Source organism: Eleginops maclovinus, chromosome 9 (assembly GCF_036324505.1).
Source record: "Eleginops maclovinus isolate JMC-PN-2008 ecotype Puerto Natales chromosome 9, JC_Emac_rtc_rv5, whole genome shotgun sequence".
Lineage (NCBI taxonomy): Eukaryota > Metazoa > Chordata > Actinopteri > Perciformes > Eleginopidae > Eleginops > Eleginops maclovinus.
Window position 1 is genome coordinate 22,958,991 of NC_086357.1, and position 24,189 is coordinate 22,983,179.

General features: G+C 42.1%; 1 protein-coding gene across 1 annotated transcript in view; it reads right to left on the bottom strand.

Annotated features, from left to right (window-relative positions):
* Nucleotides 1–24,189, bottom strand: part of notch2 (notch receptor 2) — a 45,049-nt gene that overhangs the window by 17,109 nt on the left and 3,751 nt on the right. Inside the window, 6 exon segments of the mRNA XM_063890434.1 lie at nt 517–573; nt 576–638; nt 1,207–1,340; nt 1,458–1,665; nt 2,439–2,713; nt 16,166–16,247. Of these exon segments, the coding sequence (XP_063746504.1) occupies nt 517–573; nt 576–638; nt 1,207–1,340; nt 1,458–1,665; nt 2,439–2,713; nt 16,166–16,247 (819 nt within the window).

Consider the following 24,189-nt stretch of genomic DNA (forward strand, 5'->3'; position numbering starts at 1 on the left):
TACAGAAGGACTGTAGGAAGTATAATATCAAAACACACAGCATGAAAGGAGGGAATTATCAGGGTTCACTGCACAAACATTGATTCTGTCTCACTGCTCAAAGAAAAGAGCTAAAAGTCGAAAAATATAGGTATAATGGCTAAGAATTTAAACAAGGACACACACAAACAATGTGCTGTTGATTTTCATTCTTTCCAGAAAATATAGGGTAGAATTCCCTGCAAAATATATTTATCCAATAGCTTTTTCTTTTGGGCATTTCAAGTAGTATTAAGGACTTTTTAATATTCTCATGTTCTAGGCCACTGACCCATGGGGAAACAAAACAAAAAACACCAATCAAATATGAGCAAGAGGACATTCCTGGGAGAATACTTTGAAAAGTGAACAGCTGATTTCTACCGTCTACCGCTGTATAAACACAGGGCTATTCTCAGCCTGTAAGCCTGCTAACAGCACACCAAAAATGCATGTTTAATGACTAACTAAACTAATAAATAAACAGGAATCACTGACCGGTCCACTCTGGAGGGCACTGGCAGTTGTAGGTGTTGACCCCGTCCATACAGTTCCTCCGTTGGCACACTGATGACCGGGGCAGTCGTCGATGTTGTTCTCACAGTTAGTCCCGTTGAAACCTGCCACAAAGGATTGGGGAAGACGTGTACTTAAATACATAAAATCTAGTAAGATATAATGATAATATTACTTTTCTTATCGATATGAGACTTTGTTTAAAAGATAATGACTTTATGCTTTGAAGCTTTTTTTTATTTAACTCAGTTTAGTTTAATTTAAATGAGTTTTGTTTGTGTGTCTTCAGCTAATCTGGTGTGGTAGACCCTCAATAGTACTTTTTGCATATTCAGTTTTAATTAATTTGACCTTTTGTGAATGTTCTTTGTATATGCTATTGACAAAAACACCTTTGGTTTTATTATTGCATGTTCTGAAGTGTGTGTGTTTGTTGTACCTACATGGTAACTGTAGCAGACTGACAGTAAAGTGTGTTACACAACACCAACAGGATCAGACTGTTTTCACTTCAAACAGTATGACGCTACATTTATGTATAGATAAACACCAGTAACTCTGCTCCTCTTTCTCTCTTCCTACATTACATGTTCCTCTCTTAACTTCCATTTCCAATAAGTGTCATCCTCTTTTGAAAAAACAATGGGCATTTCAGTATTTGACTCCTCTTACCTGGAAGGCAGTGGCAGGAGTAGCTGATGTCAGAGTTCTGGTGGCAGGTGCCTCCATTCAGGCATGGTGAGGGGGAGCAGGGGATGTAGGAGCTCTCACAGTGTCTGCCTGTAAACCCTGGTGTGCAGGTACACCTGTAAAAATGAAAGAGTTCATTTCACTCAAGGCCGTTTTATTTTATAGTCGTCTCTTCCAGATAATGACTTTTACTCTACACCTAGTTTTTTTTTGTTGTAAAACTGGATTCTCACTTGTAGGAGCCAGGGATGTTGAAGCATACTCCTTCGTTCTGGCATATAGAGGGTGTGGCTGCACATTCGTTTGTGTCGTTGAGGCAGCGGGGACCGGAGTAGCCAGGAGGACAGGAGCATGCGTAGCTCCCAGCAGACGGAGAGCTACACAGTCCACCGTTGGCACAGGGACTGGAGAGACAGCTGTCCTCATGCTCGCACTGCGCTCCTGGGAGGGAAGAGGAAGGAGAAGAGTGCTTAGATATCCTATGTGCTGTTTATCAGTGTGTGTGACCGAAGAGAAGGATTGGCTTGGATACTGGAAAGAAAGCTGTATGCTATGACGGATCGGATCGGATAAAACACCTGATGATCACTCATGTTTTATCCTATGATGTTTTTAGTACAAATAATATTCAAACTGGCTGTTAAGCCTCCATTAAAATGTTTTGCAGTTATAACATACTGCACTCACAGTTGCACAAACCTCTTAATTTGTTATTTAAATGATTTATGACAGTTTTAAATTGGACCCATTTACGTATGAAATACCAATACTGGTAAACAATCAGGGGATCCATGCACCAGATTTGTTTTTTTCAGTGAGGGGAATAAATCAAGAGAACATTGCTTAAATATGTTAAGGATATTATGCAACATTAGGCCATGTTTAAAATTAATGCATGTTTTAACATCCAGTATATGTTTTGAGATATCCTGCTGGCAGACAAACAAGTAGGGCCAAAATGAAACCCTTGGTGGAGCTTATAACAGGCTCAGGTGACAATTACCTTATCTTCAAACTATTTCTTTAAAACGAGCTGCTTTGAAACAGTTTGGCAAAAAGAAATCTGGATAATAGTCATAATATTTTATACCATTTGACATTAATCTGTAAGAGAAGTTGCATTAAGGATCTAAATGTGTGTTCTGGTGATAAACAAAAGTCAGATATTTCTGCCCTCATGGCAAACACTGAGAGGTGATTAAGCAGAGTCTCACCTGTCCATCCTCTGGCACACTCGCACTTGTATTTGTCGAGGGACAGCAGGGTGCAGACCCCCTTGTTGGCACAGGGGTTTTTGGGGTAACATGTGGAGTTTTGGGGAGTTTGGCAGTGTGATCCGGTGTAGCCGAGAGGGCAGGAGCAGGTAGCGCTGTTTGGGACAGGAACACCGGCTGACATGGACACAGAGCAGTTCCCTCCATTCAGGCAGGAGCCAGGTTGACAGGGGTCCTTATGATGGCAGTACTCCCCCAGATACCCTGCTGCACACCTACACACACATATAGAACATAATTACAGAGAATTCAGAGACACACTCACCCCTAAATGCAGACAATAATTGTGAGGTAAACAAAGAGGTGTGTGTGTGTCTGTGTGTGTGTGTGTGTGTGTGTGTGTGTGTGTGTGTGTCTGTGTGTGTGTGTGTGTGTGTGTGTGTGTCTGTGTGTGTGTGAATGAAAGTGAAGCAAACAAACAAAACAAAGGAGTGAGTTTCGGTCAGGTGCAGGGGACGCACCACATCAGACAGCAGCACTGATAGTGAAGCGTAACGTCTGTAGTACATACAGATCAAAGACACACGAGACCCAGTGCAAGTAAACACACACACTATTGTCACCAGTGATCTAAACAACAGTGTGTGGGGAACCACTTCCATATGTTGGAGTATTAGCAAGGTGTTTGTGTTTCACGAAGAGAAACTAGTTCCATTACTATTGAATGGATAACGGGCTCTTTTTATTTTAAGCCTTTAAGACAGATATGAATCCGTTTACAGTACTAAAAGAGTCACACACACTGAAGCACTGACACAAATATTGGTTCCAGAAAAGTGTCTTTTTTACATTTAAGATGTGAAGCACTAGGATTACTGAGGAAGCTGCTCTGAGCTGTTGCCCAAGGCTCAAAATGAACTTTTATCCTCAGTGTCACATAAAAATCCCGCATTCTACATGAAACTGTCCCAGACCGAACCAATGTCTTAAATTAAAGTTCTTTATTACAACTTACTATTATTATCCATGCAAGTCCACCGGCCTCCCTTCACTGACTCACTGGTCTGTCTAGTTGTTTCCTGCCCTGACATCACGACTCTAGCCATCACTGTGGCTTTCCTCAGGGGGCTCCCTTGCTTTTAACCACAACAAGTGAGTCCCAGCCACCTCAGCATTTCTGTGATCGTAGGTGTTTCTCACCATCATGTGCGTCAATTAACCATTGATTTTGTGTGTAGGCTCACGTGAAAAAATGACGCATAAATGTAATGATTTCATTTCTGATGATGTGTTTCCTCAGCACCTTATCTGTTTCCCCAGATGCTTTTCTCTACTTTTCACTGTTGTGACAAAAGTACTTTTTTTTCTTTGAGCGCTTCTCTTGCCCCATAAACCCTATAAGAGAAAAGGGGGAAGCTGAGCTTGTTGAAAGGGTTAAGATGGGGTTAGTGGTAGAAAGAGGAAGTTAAAAAGTAGAAGGATGTGAGGTAGGGTTATCTGGAAGTAGTTGACTGAGAGCCTGGTAGAAACTAAGAATTTGCATTGAGCAATGCCACAGATCAAGACGCTATATAACGTTAATAGATCCAAAGCGAAAGTTAAGGAGCATTTATTGACCAACAGCTGTAGAGTTTATGAATAAAAGAAAAGGCAACTCTTCCTTTGAGATACGATCAAGTTTGGTGAACAAATCCTATTTCCTCGGCTTATTCAGCAGCCATTTTGTTTCATTTCTCTTATTCAAACTTTTTCACTAAAGTGATTCAGCCACATGACATGTGGAGGGGAGGAAATTACAATATTACACAACATGTTCACTAGGAGATCTCGTCAGAGGCGATGATCCCTTCGTCACTTTCTATTCCTCTGTTTCCCTCGGTCCCTCACACTTTCACTCACCACTTCTCTTTGTGTGACAGATAGGTGTTATTAAGTTACACAGAATATGCTATGCATCAGGTAACTTCCCGTGAATGCTACTTTGTCTGTTCTACCGTGAGCCTGTGTGTTTGTGTGTGTGTGTGTGTGTGTGTGGCACATGTCAGACACGCTGTTTGGGGACTGTGGGCGACAGAGCAGCCTGCTGCCTCTAAACCTGCCTCCCTCGAGGGGCTCAGGTAACATAATAGGAGAGAAACACAACACAGTAACTAAAACACACACACACACACACACACACAGCAGATGAATACTTCCTTTAATAACCATTCCAAATGAAAAAAAGATGCCTTTTTCACAAACAAGCAGACTTCGGGCATGTAAGAACATAAAGAGGAGAATCTGAGCTCGGCGTTATGAGCCACAGAGAGAGAACAGAGGAGGGGGAATTATGTGAAATTTACTCTCACACTTATTTGCTTTTATTATTATTAATGCTCAACCCACCCCAAAGCAGCTTTAAGATATTATGAGCGCATGGGAAAGTAACACTTTAATCATGCCAGGCAGAAGTCTAACAGATCAATCACGGCTGTGAAACTTCTGCCTGACGAGTGAGTCACACAATGTCCTCCAATCTTCAAGTACGATGAACAACACGTGACAGCGTATTCCCACACAAACCTTATGTTTGGTGCACAAATCTACCCTTAATCTGATGCAAAACAGCAAGAAACTCAACATAGAAGCAACACTGGTGAGGATCTAAAGGAATAATGTGTGTTTTTATATTTGATTAGACACGGCTTTACCATATTCCCCTTTCAGTTTACCAATATTTTATCTTTACTAATTGTGAACTAAATAGTTGATTTTTATTTTATGTATTTATTTTGTACAAGGACCATGCACACATCCATCTGCACTCCTTAGGCAGGTACATAACAAACACTAAAACATTTCATACTCTCTATCACACAAACAATATTACTTTATTTATTTATCGTTTATTTGGTAGAGACAGATACAATTACATTGACAGACTGAAAACAGCTATCCAATGCAAGTATCATAGTGTTTGTAGCGAATGCTAGTTTGCAACACTCGTCCATAGAAGGGCTTTTATGGAACTAGAAAATTACAACAGTGAGGTAAAATAGAGTTAAACAGAATACAGCAAGATAGAATAATGCATACATTCAAAACGTTAAAACTAGACATGGGTACATGTTTGTTGTTGGATTAACCAGGATTTGGTAGCTCTCTTAAAAGTGGTTAAGTTAGCAGCAGATTTCAAGTGATCAGGTAGCAAGTTCCAGGACTTTGTTCCTTTCATAGAAAAAGCTGTCTGAGCAAAAGTTGTATTTGCAGAATGGAACCTTACAGTTGCCACTAGAAGCTGCTCTGGTGGATCTGCCGCAGCTCTGTAATCTCTGGATGTATTTGCAGAGAGACTGAGGAGCAAGTCCGTTTACACATTTAAACATATTAAGTACAAGTCAATAAAATAGTACAGTTCAAATATAACTGTATCATGTACTATGATGTCAGTGTAGCCCAAGCCTGATCTTGTTCCATAGAGCTACATTAGTGTACAAAAGTAAACAATAAAAACACACTAATTATTGAGTTACATAACACGATCACCACAGGCTCTTCAGTTTATTTTAAATTGAATCCACATACACTGCTTGCCTGCCAGAAATACAGCCCAACATACCATGCCACTGATGAAGTGCACAATTTGCTCCAGTTGAGTAAAAGTTGCTTCATTATTGTTGTTCTAATATGAAACTATACATCTGCTGACTTGTTTTTCAACATGTGCGGCTTAAGAAGGAAATAGTGGCTGAGAGGAAGAGACAGGAAAGACTCGTTGGAAAGTCCTAAAAGACAGACTAGCACTTTGTTGGTTGGGATTTTTTTCTTGGGATTTTTTTGGACATTTGCAAAAAACAAGAACCAACTTTTTTTTAAAACAACATTTTTAAAGTTTATTTTCTTAACACGTTCTCTAAAAATCCGCTATTTGCAGACACTCGTGGTGCTGGTAAACAGATAAACAAGTTGGCAGATTAGTGACGTATGATCTTCAAAGAAAAACAGACCTTATGCCTCTTCACCTTAACTCTGTCAGATTAGACATGGCCACCCTCCCTCTTCCCTGTCTCCGTCCCTGTATCAGCATGTCTGCAGTGCAACCCCCTACACACCCCTCAACACATGCCTTTACACAAACATACACACATACACACCACACTCACATAAATACACAAACACAAAGATGTCCCTCCCCACTCGGAACACAAACACAGCTTGGTCATGATATCACAACAAGACGGCCGTCGTGGGAATTAGGAGAGCTTTCTCCTCCTGGAGATCCTCCCCGCCCCCCCCCCCCCCTGTCTGAAAGAGTAATGACATGGCCCTCTGCCCCGCGACATACATCACATTAGCGGACTGTCACACAAAGAACTCCGTGTCCAGGTTAACACACGGTTTGCGTTTCACTGGGAATATTTCACACATTTTCACTGTTAAAAATATGGGGAACATGAGAGGCATTTTCAGAGCGAGAAAGGACATCTGAAACTTGGGGTTAGTTTTGTGCTCAGCTTGATTACAGGTGTTTTGAGCTTTAAATAAATGCCATTCACATTATTATTTTTTTATTTAAATGTCTAAAGATTTGTATCTTTCACGGTCAAAATGTATATATTTTGTTTGTTTATTATTCACTCTTTATTTTCACATTGCTATGCCTTGTTTTAACATGCTGCTGTGACGAATTTGTTTTCCCTATTTGGGATTAATAAAGTAAATCTTATTTTAGGAGGTTACTAAATGCACAAATGAAGGAGTTGTTTTTCAGTTTCCGAACTTTGACGTCATTGCGCAAATCCCAAAGTGCTGACAGGGAAGATGCATAGGTAAGCTTTATGAAATCGCTGCCACCCAACCGGTGTTGACAAAACCAAATGCCATGGCGTCAGGAAGCGATACCTCCCTGTCCTTCAGGTTTCACTGGCAGATAGAGAGCTCTTTATCGGCCCCGGGCTGTATCAATAGAGCCCGAGGCAGACAGACAAGGCTGTGCATGATCCACATTACTGTCAGGGAGTGTCTCACTGAGGAAGCCATAACCCAACACACTGAAACACCAGTCTGTCACTGAACGCAACACATAGTCTGACACACACACACACACACACACACACACACACACACACACACACACACACACACACACACACACACACACACACACACACACACACACACACACACACACACACACACACACACACACACACACACACACACACACACACACACACACACACACACACAGCTCTACTTTCAAGAGCAACTCAGCAGAGGGTTTCTGCAGCCAAAGTCATCTATGGGATTCTTTGTTTTGCTCCATGAGTTCTTTTTCCCTCCTCTACCACCCCCCCGAACCCCATCCTTCTCTTACTCTGTGCAATTTCCTGGAGCCCTTCTTTCCCTCTCTTTCTCACTCCTCCACCTCTCATTTCTAACCAACTCTGGAGGTGTCAGGTTTCTACAGCTGGTTCACATTAGCGCCCCCATCTCACGCACACCCCTCCCTCACTCGCTCTCTCTCCCTCTCTCTGCACCACTTCTCTCCTTCGTCCTCCTCCTCTACCTCATGCTGACCTCTGCCTGTCCTGGCTGGTTGTGGGGGCTTCAATGAGCAGAGAGGGGTGTGTTGGTTTTTACTCACTCGTGTAATGTCTCCCCTCCCTTCCTTCATTCCTAATTATTATGTCCGGACCTTCCATACTTTCTCCTCCCATTCCAAATCCCCAATTCCCCTTTTCTTTTGTGCCAGTTCTCGCCTCCTACCTCTTCACCTTCCTCTCCTCAAAAACAACCCTGCCGCCGCTACCGCCGCCTCCTCCTCCTCCTCCAACTATTCTAGTCTCGGCAGCGCTTAATAACTTCATCATGCTCTCCCCCTGCGGCCATCGCACAGACACAGTGTGAGAGTTGTGGGAGAGCATGAACCAGCTCACATTTCAATCCCTGGATCATTCCCCGGCTTGGCAAGAGCATAGGTGGCCTATTCACTGTACTGGAGTCCTGTGTGTGCGTGCGTGGGCGTCACAAGTCAAGTGCAAAACACGTTACTGACTAAGAAATCCTTTGCTTCCCAGAGACATTGTAGCTGCTCGATGTCTGGTAGATAACTTCAGGAGACCTGCCATGAAGACAGTCCCTAGCACTCCATCAGAGCCAGAAATTATAATCAAAAACACACATGGGTTTTGTTTTGAAACAACAGTTCAGGGCTGGGCGATATGCTTGAAATCAATTTCACATCTTCCTAAAATATTGATATGATCCCACGGTACAATAAATCTATACATAATCACAAACTAAATAATCAATCTGATCTTCAAAGCAAGTCATAATGATGTGAAACTCAAGATCAAAACCTTTCTTCAGACGTTGTATGACATGGCTGGTGGAGATGAATGTTTACCGTCATATCAGAACCAGAAGTAGCACAGACAGGAGTTGGAGTTTTTTTACCTCAAACTTGAACGAAGGAGCTTACAATAATAGTGTGAGTGTTCTACAGTTTATCTGGATAGCAAGTTACACCAGCATGTGCCGGTATCTGTTCTACCTCGACTCTCTACCCCTAAAATAAAGCTGAAATGTGTGTGTGCTTGTGTGTTTTCTTTTACTGTCAAATGATCTCCTCTCTTGTGTTTCACTGAGGGCGGGCTATGGACAGAGCAGAGAGGAGGCACTCAAATACACAGCACTGGTTGATCTCGCTACTAAGAGAAGTTGCTGTTTTGCCAATGTAAGGCTGGAAAAACATTCATCCAGGCTGGAGACGCAAAGTGAGAGTAGAAGAGCTGTGAGTAAAGAAAAGTCTGCTCACCGCTAGGCTTTCATGCAGTGTAAAATACCATAGGCTTAAGCTAACAGTGATGACTAGCCAGGTGATTTACAGAGGCATTGATGCTGAAAGTATTGAAATTTGACCTGAAGCATAAAGTAAGGCAGAGGACATAACGAGATCAAGAGCGCCACATGTGTGGGATTATGTGAATCTCCTTTCAATCTCAATTACTCTCTCCATTGCCATTTTTAAACATTAACAGTCATAAGTGGCCAACCTAAGAGGAATATATGCAAAAGCCTGACCGAAATGCAAAATAGGCTCCTCAAAAATGCTACTGCCTTAACCGAAGCACTACATCCAGGAAGAGCACAAGAAAAACAGATATCACACAAAGAAATCCCTCTCTACTGTCGCAGAGTAGTGTGTCGTTAGCTCTGTGAATGGTGTTCTGGCAGCGGGGGAACCAGAGAGACCCATACATCAGCTATAGTGCCGCAGTAGAGAAAATTGAAATACACCTAAACATAGAAGTCAAACTATGGTGGACGCCAGATTATGAATGTGTTACTTAAAAAGTCATTGCCGTTTTAGGTGGAAGGAGGCTTGTGGCACAGTCTCCCCAGCATAGTTTTTTTCTTCTTCTTTAGCAGTAAAGCAGAGGCATCAGGAATCACTTCAGAGAGGAAGCGTGCAGAAGGAAGTGTGAGACTGAAAATGTAAAGAAATAAAGTCAAAACAACAGTCAAACTGAAAGGAAAAAGGAAGGTGGCATGCAAAAAAACAGAAAAGTAATGATAGAGTGAGTGAGTGAAAAGCATCAGTGTAGGCAGAATAAAAGGCATGCAGGGCAGGGTGGAGTCCAAATGAGGGACATGTGGTAAAATCTCAGGCTGTGTTTAGAAACATGATCAAAAAGACTCATCACAGCGGCTGTGGTGCGCAGCAGAGGACCCATTTTCTCTCCGAGCACTCCATCTGCCTGCCTCGCTATCTTGTTCTGTCATTATCCGCTTTTTCGGTCGTTTAATGTGGAATCTCCAACAGATGCTCTGTCAGCTACTTCTTTTTTTATAGAACTGTATAGCATAAAAGATTGAGCATGTTTATTCGAGACCAAAAATGTTCAATAAAGGAACTTCCCACTCGCACATGACCCCACGGGAAATGACAGGAGTGTCTTTTATGACTGATAAAACCTCAACTCGAACCTGATTAAACACAAGTGGTAACAGTTGCTTTACGCTGTTGCCTGATCTGACTGAGGATAAAACCTCACACTGCTCGGACACGAGGGTGGATGTATGGAGAACACGTGACCTGGTGACAGACCTGATGTGCTTTTGCCCCCATGGTGTCATCGTCAGTGTGTGACAGGTAGCCACTTGTCACCCTACTGTATGTGGGTTTATGGTCTGGTTGCCACATTCCACACCCTTTTGTCAGGCTTCCTCTTTCAGAGAATGGGTTTGACTCTCCAAGCAGCCTGATGTGCATCTGCATGTTTGTTTGTTTTAACCTTTTGTTTGTTGATCTGACCCCGTCTTTTGTTGCGTTGATCCTCAAAAGAGAGGGTCAAAAACCAGCGACCCTTGACAGCGAACCCTGTTATTACTGGTGCTGAAAGGATCAGTCCATTAATGAAATGACAGGTAATTAAATGATAATTATGGAGGTACTTGATTAATTAGTTTATTGTTTTTAGGTAAGTCATCAAAACAAAGAAGCTAGTAAGAGCTTCTAACATGTCAGGGCATGACTGGACTCGCAGATTTTCTAGTTTGTTTATTTAAAAACTGGAAATTAAATGTCTTTGTGTTTAGTCTGTTGGACAAACTCAAAAATCCCCAGGGTCTGAGGAACTCGGATCACCATTTTTTAAAACAACAACTGATTCATCTAAAGATTTATTTAATGATCCGTGAAGAATCAACGTATTTGCAGGCGTGGTTGGCACTGAAAAGCAGTCCTCCCATAACGCTGTACATTTAGACATGTGATTTTAAATCATTTTGTACCATTATTATTATTATAACTATAGCTCTGTACGAAATAGTTGAAAGCTACGGCAGACTACAAATAAAAAACACATCAGAAACTTTGCTTAAGAACTTTGCCCCCCAAACTAACAAAAAACCATGCGATCTAGAAAAAGCCAATTGGTTCTTTTTGATGCTCTACACATTGACCCTCAGGTGGTGCCTAGAAGAGCTCTGGTGTTGCACGTTCACTTTTTTAAATATATAAAGGGAAAGCCCTGGGGTCTTATCATCTGGGCCCTTAGACACACACTCGAGAGACACATGTGACTTTTCCATGACCACCGTATTTAAACTGTACATGACACGACATCTCTGAACTTCAGACCTCTCTGTGCCAGCATGTGAACTCGCCCAGAGCTCAAGGTGCCTCTGACACACACACACACACACACACACACACACACACACACACACACACACACACACACACACACACACACACACACACACACACACACACACACACACACACACACACACACACACACACACACACACACACACACACACACACACACACACACACACACACACACACACACACACACACACACACACACACACACACACACACACACACACACACACACACACACACAGGATCTCTTATCACTGTGGTTCCTGTCCAAACCACACGTACAGGGCTGTTAGCCAGGCTGTGGGAAGGAGATAAGTGTTCGGAGAGTTAGAGTGGGAAATCACTGCCGGTGCTACAAATCTCCCACTCAGGTGGTTGTTCACTTTAGTTCGGATCTTGTGCCTAACCCATTTAAGAAAAAGGAGGTGTGGAGCGGAGAGGAGAGGCTGGTTTGAATAACTTTCTCCCATCCTTCTTTCATGGTGTGTCATCCCACCACTGTGAGTATGTGGACGTTAAATTACCAGTGGTGTTGAGTAGCTAAGTACATTACTTAAGTTTGATTTTGAGGTCCCATTTTAAGTTACTTTGTACTTCTACTCCACTACAATTCATGAAATACCTTCAGTTACTTTAGCGATAGAGATTAATAATAGTAAAAATACAAAAAATGTATCAACACTTTAGATACACCTCGATTAAATTGACAACATGATAACATATCTAAAATCAATTCCTAGCTAGATAAACGCATCAATAACTACAATCAAAACATATCATAAATACGATTGGACTTTAAGTATGTTTAGATGCCAATACTTTTTACTTGAGTAACATTTGAAATACTGAACTTTATAGTGTAACAGAGTATTCCTACACTGTGGTACTTTACTTTACTTAGGTACAAGATCTACTACAAGTACTTCTTCCCCCTCTGGAAATAAGAGTATGTTTTCTCTGAGGCACAAGGTGACGAAAAGGGGACTTGGACTGTTAGACAAAGCTCTGCAAACACACAGATGAATGAGAGATGGATCAGGTACGACTATAAAAATGTTTTTAAAGAAAGGATCTTGACAATAATGGGGTTGTGGGAGATGGATTAAGAGGCCTGGTGAGTTGTCCATAGGCTTCTAAATCTCTGAAGCACAGGGAGGGACAGAGGCATGGATGGATGAGTGACAGATTGATGAAGGAGGCGTAGCAAGACGGAAATTACAATCCTCTTTCTGCTCTGCTTCTCCCTCGTCGACCCCCCCCTGGCTGCTCTCTCATCATTAGTAAGGAGTTGTGCTCCGAGGCATTCCTTCTCGAGTTACCTGAAAAGAGACATCCTCTTTTCTTTTGGCCCTTTCTCTTCCTCTGTCTACCCTGCAGGCAAATTCTATCTGTCAGATCAAACAGACAGCATGTCCACACAACACAGGGACTCTCTTCCCTTTATTCTCAAGAAAACCTTCTTTTTTTTTCAACAAATGTAAAAAGGCATGACAGGGACTGCAAGAGAAAAAGGTAGGGAGGGGGAAAAAAGGCATCGAGAGGAAGGGAGTTAATCAGTTTGCACCATGGCCCAAAAGCAGACAAAGAGATCTTGTTCTGGAGATAAATAGGGTTTGGAGAACGCCATGTGCACAGCTTCACTGTAGCTCTGACTGCTCAGGTATTCAGTCAGTGACTCAGACTTCATGTTAGTGTCAGTAATCCTCCGTGGCTCAAAAACAAGAGCACTGTTTCTATTATCAGAGCCAAGACTTCATTAGAAATGATTCAGAAGGCTTTTTAGTATTGAGTAACAAACACACATATTTGGCAAACTTGAAACAGGCAGAACTTCCCACAGAAACACACTCTCACACTCACAGGAGCTGATGGCTTGCTGTGTCACCGGTTAGACAGCTTTTCCTCCACCCTGCCCTGCTAGTCAGCTAGTCGACCTCTCCCATGCACTTTAAAGTCACCCACATGTTTCATGTCAAAAAGAGACACCTGAGCTTCCTGTGCAAACACACACTTTTTAAATATGTGTCATTGCCTGAGTCCATGATACTGATTTGTATGCACACATCTTAAAAATGTTTTCTTAAATGAAAAAAGTTTCAAAGCCTAAAATAGAAAAAGTCTCTAAAATGAATTCAAAGATGTAAAACAGAGACCTACACACTAGAGCAGGGGTCCTGTGAACACACTTTAGGGTAAATGAACCCCTATGGAGAGCTGTGATGAAAGCTGCTTAAAGCATGTTCAAGTATAAAGCATAATTTGCCTACATTTGATTGATTTTATCAACTTAAAACTTAACTTATGAGGCAACATACCTCACCTCTAGTGACGGGCACAGTCCTTCGTATGGTTTTCTGTATGTGGCCCTGTAAGTTTGGACACGCCCGCACTAGAATAATGTTCTATTTTCCAGAGTTTCCAAGATGTATGGGAACTCAGAAAAGGCAGGGGAGCCAATTTGCACGGAAGCTCATCCTGTTGCCAACCAAAACAGGGCCTCTTCTCCAGTGTGTGCAGCGGTTTCATTTCGAACATCAAAAACAACAACTGTTGAACAGACGTTATTTTTTGTACTGTTTTTAGATCAACTGAAAAAAAGTCAAACGGTTAAATGTGTCTCAGCATTATAAACAGTCTGGCTAATTGTTCATTAGCAAAGCCTTATAAACAGATGTAACCGTCCCCATATTAAATGTTTCATTACACAGTTCCCTGCAGTCCGACCCCATGTGTACTCTATTAGGCTGGTCAGGGCCAAAAGGCCAGAGCGACTGTTTACTTACAATCGGCCGCATTTAATAAACCGAGCAGACGAATAAACACATAATTTGATTTTTACACAATGAGCCTTTTGACCAGCAGCACGCTGCAGATGGGAGCAGACAGAGGCAAGTGCGTGCGTTTGTGTAGTTGTACATGTTTGCATGTGAGGAGAAAAAAAAAAGACTGACGCCTTAATTGGTCTAACAGTAGGCCTGCGCTCTGTCAGCTGATTCTTCCAAACTGAGAGACTCTTCTTTGTGTGTCTTCAGGACTCTGCTGTGTTTGTTTTATCTTCAATATCATCATTTAATACATTGAGGAAACACACCCACTGACTTCAGGAATGGAGACAGTTTGGCTGGGCACAAATATGAGTAAACACAGCCGGTAGTCTCACACTTCCTCAAAATGAAAAATGACTCATTTACCTAGCACAAAAAAACAAATGCGTCATTTTTTTATTTAAATTTGCAATCAAACAGAGGTAAAAGTAGAACAAACAGCACACAAATGAAACCTTAGAGGATGTGATAAAAGCTTGATCATAAAATGATTTGAATGTTGTTTCAGAGACGCATGCTAGCAGGCATGAAGCCAAATCTCTACGATACTGTAGGTCTGTCTCCCCGTGGTAGGAACACATCTGTGGATTTAAGTCTCGTTTTTTTATGAAGACCTGTTATTTGAAAGTAATTTATCCTAGAAAATCTAATTATTTTTCATCCTTCCTAAACATTTCCAACATTAAGACAGGCTAAAGTGAGCCGTCCTTTAACATGTCCTCCTAGCCTGTGTTTCATCACTTACTCATTAACCTGCACACACACTAGTCCAAATGCAGCAGGATGAAGTTGACGTAATGAGTCTACGTTCTCTCACACACATGCAGAGACAATAGCCTGCTTTGCACCTGCAGGGCAACCCGACCTTCAATTAAACAGGGGGATGTCACACAACTGATTAAGGAATGTGCATTCTCCATCACTTTTTTTTTTTTTACAGAAACAGCAGTGTTGAAATTCCAAAAGCTCTGGGAACAGACACACGGTGCGATTCACAGCACTTTTAATGAAATATGAGCAGGTTCATGAACCAGCTATGGTGTGTTTTCGTAGGGAATTTGGCTTGGGAGTGGCAATGCAATTATAAAGATAGCTCCATCTTAATTACTAACTAGGCTAAGCTGTCAGAAAGTGGAAGGCACAGATCAAACAGGCCACTGCTCTCCTTTACACTACCACACTTCTCCCTTCATGACCTGATTGCACCACCGGTAGTAGATTTGCCTTCCTTGCAGGTAATTTCAAGTTTCCACAACATCATGCTGTGTGCCAACACACCGACATGATTAGGCTGCTTGTCATTTTGAATCACCCAACCACATTTTGGATTGTTTTTCTTATAAATGATACTGAGGTTATTCTCTCATGAAGTCATCTCATCTCCCTAAGCTATAACAAATCAGTGGGCAGTAAAATGTGTTTGTAACCCAAGAAGGCAAGTTACAAAACCCCGGATCTGTCCTACATAACATCTTGGAGGTGGAAATGTGTGTGTTGGTATTGTTCCCAGTCCTGCTGTACTTTGTCAGACAGAGCAGTCTTTTATTGCCTCTTTCGTGTCTGAGCAAAACCTCAAGGTCCCATGGACAGGCCAGGGTCGATCTGAAAACCCTTTTTTTGTTCTGGCTTTCACATCCAACTATCTCTGTATGCGGGGATTCTATTCCAGTGATCACCTTTGTGTTGGGATCCCAGCATGTATTAAACTAAAGAGCCTTCGTGACCTAGATAGTGGATCTTACCTGCAGTATTCGGTTCCATTTCTGAAGGTCAGACATGTAGCGTTGTTCACACAAGGTTCCTTATCGTTCAAACACTGCAGCGCTGTAAGAAGACAAGAGACGAGTTAGAGAGTGGACAATCAGAGAGGCATTTATCAGCTTAACAATTAAAACATTGGAAAATACTTTAGTGTGACAATTTGACTGCAGGTAAATAAAGAGACATGGTGACGTCATGTCACGTTCATAGAAATATCTGCCTTCACATATGTCGTGACTATATTGCCACCATTAAACAGAAGAAGTTGGAGTAGTACTAGAAAATTCTGCTTGCTGCAGTGATTTATACACTGTCAGCTGTCTGCTGTGCATGGCTTAACAGTTTGCAGGTTACTTTATGTCTTGATATTGGGTGTTAGGTTGTATAGACACAGAGAGATCATGATGAGGATGAACGCCTAAAAGCATCGGCCAAAAAATGACTGATGTTTAATCAAAAACTGCCTTTTTAAATAAAAAAAAACACACACTTCCAGTCCAACTGAGGGAAACCTCCTACATAGTCTACAAGTTCTTTTCTCCATCACCTCATCCTCACAGAGATAAAGCAGAGGCCCCGCCACCTATCTGACCAACCAGCCTGAGATCAGCCTGTAGACACAGAGCGGCCGGATGGGCAGTCAGACATGAGCAAGACGACAACAACAAAGCCAATCTATCTCCCCGCCAAAGAAACACTCACAGCCAGACACTCCCGCTATTGTGCGGCCTGCTGGAGACACATGGCTGGAGAAATCTTCACGCACACCATTCCAGACCCAACAATGAAGTGCCTGGTGTTCTTGGTCTCTATGTGGTATGGTAGGCAGATAAAGGAGCGACTGTTAAGGGTGTGATTAATTAAGGAAAACCTCTATTAATAATTAGCAATGGTTTAAATGTTGCTATTTTAACATTTCCATCCATACATAGTCACACATATATATGAATGCCCACTCAGCAAAAAAGAGCCCTTTGTAGAAAATATATGAGGGCAGGTCAGCTGATTTCCAAGAAACACCAACAATGTCTTCACAAGACAGTCATTGCATTACAGGAAGTGTGCTCAGAAATTGTGTTATTTCCTGCGCCTAGATTAATCACAGAGTCTCTCAAGTTGAGGAGCCTCTGTGAAGACACTTTAACCATCATGAATCCTACTTGATGTGATTTTATGGAGCTTTTTCAGGGTGCAGTGTGTGTGAGGGAGAGCGAGGGAAGACTATTGGAGCCAGGCGGACAGACATAGCTCATTAGACATGGGGATACCATACATAAAGCACTGTGAAATTCATAATCCTACAAGCACGCACAACAACGCATGCGTCTATGTGCACTGCACAGACATCCACTGTAATAAAGTACGAGTTGATATTAGGCTTCTGCTGCAGTGCAAGACACCACAGAAGTTACTGTGCTATTTTGGGACTATTTCTGTAGCGAGCAGACACACGGTATGCACGCTCCCTAGTCAACATATGAAAATCATGTGCACATGACAACAAAATGCAGACAGCAGACACTCCATATGTCGTTAGACCCATGACACAGAGACACTTTCACTTTTGTTTTTGATCATATCTTAGTCTAAATGTCATGCAAAACCGACTTTTGAAAAAAATCATAGAGGACAGAAAATGTGATTACGAAACATTTTGGCACTCTTGAGCATGACAGGATTTGATTAATCTAGAAGCAAGCCAAACATTTCAAAAACAGCTAAAGAAAAAGGAGTTATGCCGAGGGGAAGAGGAACGGCTGGATAGACTAATGCATGAGGCAGAGGGAGTGAAAAATGGAACCAAGAGCACACACCGGAACAAGTTGCTCTCATTCCCCGACTGGTTTGACGAGCTTCCCATGCACGCTGTCATCATGCCAGACGCAATGATCTTACCAGATTTGGGACAGCCTGCCCGCTATTACGCCATTTTAAAAACACGCACACACACAAGCCAATTACCCCATGATTTAAAAAGGTCACAAATTCCCTGACTAGAAGTTCGAAAAAAAAGGTTATGCAATCTCTCTAAAGTAAAACAAACAACATGTTCACACACACCCGACTGACTGGGATGCAGACACATATCCCCGACATTGTATCCTCTCTACATGTCTGTTCTCACACTTCATTATCAATGGACCACGGACAGGAACATTTCCCAGGAATGAGAGCCTTGATAAGACCCAATCGACAAAGTCAACAGTGAAACCAGGGGTTTCGTTAGACTTTCTCTTTGTCTGGCCTTTTGACGGACAGGGTCGTTAAATACCAATATATTTTAGAAAGAGATATGTAGTTGAGACAATACCGCCATACCGATATTTAATATGTTTTGATGTTGGTTTGATGTAATGCAGTTTGCTCCTCTGTGCCAGCAACACACTCGGCTGCTCAACCCCGCCCCTTGCACGTGTAGTAGGCTACGTAGCCTTCTCCCACGCGCGCAACGACGCATCACAACAAACTTTCAAAAGAAAACATGGCGGACACGGTGCAGGTGGATAGCTGCAAACAGTTAGTGCCCAAGAATAAAAAGAATGGCTCTGTCATTTGAAGATATTTCGGCTTTCGTATTGCAGATGTCGAGCAACTTGACGTGTTTTGCAAATCATGTCGAAAACAGATCGCGTCTAAAAGGTGGAAGCACCTCAAATATCTTCCACCATCTAAAAGCAGAACCACCAACTGCTGTATGAAGGGAGTATTAAACTACGTGCTGCTGTGACCAAGCCACCTGTTTTCTATCTGTTATTTGAGCAGAAAAAGAAAACCTGGAAGGTTTTGACTTTGATAGTCTACATAAAACAAGTTTATGATGATTACTTGTGGCAATGAGTTAAAACTAAACACTAAAAAACGGTTTGTTTAAAATCCCGATATATATCGTATATCGCCATTCAGACTAAAAAATACCGGGATATCAGATTTGGTCCATATCGTCCAGCCCTACGGCATACTAAATCGCATATCATGTTAACTGTTTGTTAATTTATGGATCCATAGGGGCGGCTTAGTAAGAGCACATGGTTACGTGACCAAGTGATTACTATGTCTTTCCTGTTGATGAGTCTACATTCCGCTTTTCCCTCACCACCACCGCATCTTCTAGCTTTGTGTCTGGGTAAAGGTAATGGGGAGGGGGGGAGGTTTAAGTGGAAACAAAAGCAGGAGATTACCAATGTCTGCAGTGTGTTGGGACAGGGAGCAGATCTGTGTGTGATCCCTGCTGATGGGAGCCGTTAAAATGCCATTATGAAACATCTAGCCCTTTTCTTAGACATAATGTAAACTCTATTTTTAAGTTTCTTTTCAGCGAATACTAAACCGTAAAGAGATCTGCTGTGAGTTTCAGTATGTAGATTTGTCAAAGAAAAGTGCTTCACTGTGTTTCCGCATGGAAAATCAGAGAGGTTGCACACGCTTTAGCTATGTTTCCATCCACCTGGTGTTATGTAAATTAAAAAAGGCAAGCTGAACGAAAGCAGAAAGGTGAACGTGACCACAAAGCCCCATTTGATTCCAGGCGGGGGCCCTTGTTGTATGTCGGTCCCCTCTCTATCAGCATACTTGACAGTAGCACTAAAAGGATCATGGGGGATTTCTCAAATAAAAAAAAAGTGTTGCCTGCTTATTTAAGAAGCACAAACCAAATGCAACGATAAGCCGTGTAGCGCTTGAAAAACTTGAAACAAAAAGACAACAGTGGCTTGTTTTCCTTGGCACTCTATCTCAAAAAAGAGTGATGAGTTAATTAAGCAAAGGTTGATGATGATGTAAAACCTGGCTTCCTATCAGTAAAGCAATCTAACGTTTACCTGGCATAAAGTAACCCAGCCCCAGGGATCAAAACAGGAAACACTTTGTAGTTTGAAGAGTAATGAGTCAAGGCAGAATCATCTTAATGCATGGTCAAAATGTCTGTTTGTTAAGTACTGTAGTTTATGAGAAAGTACATGCAAACCTGATGATGTTTGGACTAAACAGCATTATCACGTGAGCCTATAAACATTAGTTGTTATTTATTTTAAGTAGCACTGTTTCCAAGTAGTGCTACAGGTGCTTGTTATTTAATCTAAAACCTTTAATTTTCCTTGATATACCTTTCTATTACTAGAAGCATATACTGAGATGTCGCTGTTGCAAGAGGAACCCTTAGTTATTGTGAACTGCGGTGAACAGCAGCAACCACAACTACTTTTGGAGTTGGTGACGTCATTTCCAGGTAAAAATAAGTTACTATTCCTCTCTTTTTACAACGGGGTTTTTTTTCTGAGAAAAACTCAAAACCTTTAGCGTGACCCAATCGAAATTGAAAAAAAACACAGCGCTTAATAGCCGAGACAGAAAAAAAAGAAAGAGTCAGGTTGTTGTGGTCAGCTGGCATCACGCTGGTTCCTCCCTCAGCACTTGCCACTGCTTTGTCACCGACACCACTGCAGGTCCCTAAAGGGATCCAGCCATGTCATGAGAGGAGAATAAAAAAAGAGGTAGAGAAGAGGAGGGGTGAGGGAGGGAGATAGACGGGCTTTGGAGCTAATAGCTGAGGATTGAGATGTGGAAGTAATTACGAACCTACAGACAAAGACTACACACGAACGGGTGTCCCTGAGTCCTGGCACACATCCATACAGCGGAGGGCAGGAAGTTGTTCGCACTGAGTGAGGAAGTAACCCCATTTCCTGGAATTGCTGTACAAGCCTCTATATCCAGCAGGGCCAAATAGTCGTCATGGTAACTTGCAATAAAATACCCTGAGCTCAGCATGCGAGGAGGGAGATGAGGCTCAAACTAAACACTGTTACCCTGAGGGAAGCTTTGCAGGCCCACACAAACAGCCGACGCACCGAGCCGAGGCTTTAAGGGTTTAGTCTCCCAGGTCAGATTCAATTTAGAGGGTTGTGACATATTATATGAAACAGAGACAGTGCCAACAGAAACAGCAGAAGGGTGTGATTAAAAAAGGGATGTCTCAAATTCATCTCCTGGATCTTTATCGGGGCGGATCGGGACCTTTTTAAACGCAACATAAGCTGCGTTTTTAAACCTGATCCATTTCCGATCCTTTGTTTAATGCAACCCGTTTCACTCTGGGAACACCGGCTGTCAAACACGCATGATGGAAAAGCTATTTACACAGGCCTTCAGGAGTAAACCACAGACTAGCATAATAGAGGTTAATGAAAGTCAAATTAAGATGGAGGACAAAATTCTTCACTGGGACGGCCCCAGTAATTACCCTCCCAACCTCCCAAGTGAGACGGTCGCCATGCTGTTGTAATCACTTGGAAAATTTGGGAGAGTCTCATCTGAAAATGCTGCTGCCTCAGTGTGTGTGTGTGTGTGTGTGTGTGTGTGTGTGTGTGTGTGTGTGTGTGTGTGTGTGTGTGTGTGTGTGTGTGTTGGACAAAGAAAAAAAGAGACAGAGAGAAGTAGGGGAGCAGACCAGACAAGGCACTTGTAGGGACTTTCCCTCGCTCATTCATACCCTAACTTTGTTCAGTTGTTATGATAAAAAAACTAAATCATGAGGACTACTGCGCCAACATGTCCAGCTTGAAATGCTGTCACAAAGAAGTACGGCTTTGATATTATACCTGCCACTTGATACTGAAACAACACACAGGTGGCTCATGCACCTCTAAATGACAAACACTTCTTGTAATGAGACCGTGTCTGCAGAATATTCTAATCACGGACCACAGCAGAGTAAACAGGTCAGTCTCAGTATTTATATGCTTTGATATTATGAATTCAGGACATCACGGTGCAAAGCCAAACTCCCTTTCATCCTTTTGAGTCAAAACAAACCTCTTTTCTTTCTCCTCTCCCTTACTTGTTCTTTCTTTAGATGCTGAGGTTAAATAAACAGCCTTTATCAGCACAAAGATTTAGTAACATTGCCAGACCATAGTCGATGTTTTTTCCATGCACTGCTAGGTTTTTTATTGCTATACTCCATTTTAACCACAAGACCCCTTCTCCCATGCTAATTCATTCAGCAACACTGCTTGCCTCACTGCAAAGGAAAAGTTATTTTCAAATGTATAATATCTTCCAAAATAAACCGGTCTAGATCAGGACTGTCAGACAACTTTCAGACAAAGGTTCTCCACGCCTCAGTTTAATTGCTTAGTTTCCCTCCATTCCTGGATGCCTATTGGATTGGGATTATGTTTTTAATCCTTTACTTTACTAAAGTAATCTCACATTATTGTTTGAAATAACTTTACATGACACCAAATACATACAAACGTTTTGTCCTAAGGTTTTTATTAGTCGTCGACTGTTAAAGAGGGGGAACAACACTATAAATCTCCATAATTACTGTGTGTCTAACCAAATCACCCACTGGCTATTTTGAGCTAATCTTCTTTTAAAATGTAATATAACGTTTTTTTACTTCAACTCACTCCAACTTGAAAACCTCTCTCTAGACATTTCTTATATCCACATCCAAGTACTAAGATGATGCTGATTGTATGCCACAACCTTCCCCTGGTTGTAAAACAGGCCCAAACTAATAATGTGACCCATTACAAAGTAGTTTCCCTCCTCCTCCTACCTGGAGTGCTCTGCTCGGTTCACTCCTCCATGCGCCCTGCCTGCCTGTCTCCAGGATTACGGGGCTGTGTTGGCCGAGGAATGCAGGCCGCAGTAATTCCCTGTTAATTTGCTAACCTGTTCAACAGTGCAGACACAACGCTCTGTAATCCCCTCGACCTTCACAGCCACGACCACCACCTCCTAGCTGTGCATGTGGGGCATGCACCGAGCTTCATTCACATTTTGACTGGTATTTATTCCATGCATGTGGATCAAAGAGCAAAGTGGTTGAGCATGCGCTGCGGCCGCGTTGGCATTGTAAAGGAACATGCTAACAGGCCCATTACTATCACTTCCACTCTGTGTCATCTGCATTTTAACCTACAGATCTTGATCAAAGCAGGTCTTTACATTTCCATCTATTCTAGGACACCATGGCTACAGAGGAACACGCACACGCATGTTTTTGTGCATAGTGGTCAGTGGTGTAAAGTACATTTACTACAACATTGAGGGACTTGAGTATTTTCCTTTTCTAACTACTTTGAACTTTTACCCCACAACAATTCAGAGATAAATGGTGTACTTTTACGACACTACTTTTATTTAATACCGTTAGTTACTTTGCAAATATGGATTAATGATACAAAAGTATGATCAACACTTCATTCAAATTAGCTGCACCTTTACCAGCTTTGATAACACTGATAACAGATCATCTATTATTCGGAAATTGGCCATTCTGCATAATGAGTACTTTTACTTCTGGTTCTTCAAGTAGATTTTGATGCTCAAACTTCTCTTCTTTTACTTGAGTAACATATTGATTGCAGAATTGTAACAGAGTAATCCTACACTCTTGTACACATGCCTCTGGAGCTGAGTACTGACTCACACAGTTCCCCACATTATTTACTACTCGCTCATCCACTTCAACCAACAAGTACAGAACCGAAACATATATGGATGCCTGGCATTTTAACTACACTACTAATCAAAAGGGTGGGGCGGGCCTGAACTGAATACAACCTGAAACATGAGCCCGTAGAAGCAATGGTTAACAAAGTGACCTTACTGAGAATTCAGGAAGATCACCAGAAGAGATAAGGAAGGAACCACTGGGAACGTTTCGAGGGTGTTGCAGAGAAGATGTTTTTTAAGCCACATTAATAAAAAGAGCCATGTGGGAAGGGCTGGGGGTCATTAAATAATGCAGTGTTGTGGGCATCTCAATAAATAGCTTTGTCTTCAGAGCACATGGCGAAGCATGGTGCAGATAAATCACATTTCACACCAGGCTCCAGCTTGGGTCAGATGCAAGTAAACCATGGGCGGCACAATAGTTGGCCTTTGTCAGTTTGTATCCTCGATGCAACACACGCAAATAGATACACTCACGCATGTCAGCTGTGTGCGGTTAGCAATAGGCAAAAATATGCAACCATCCACATGCCCACAC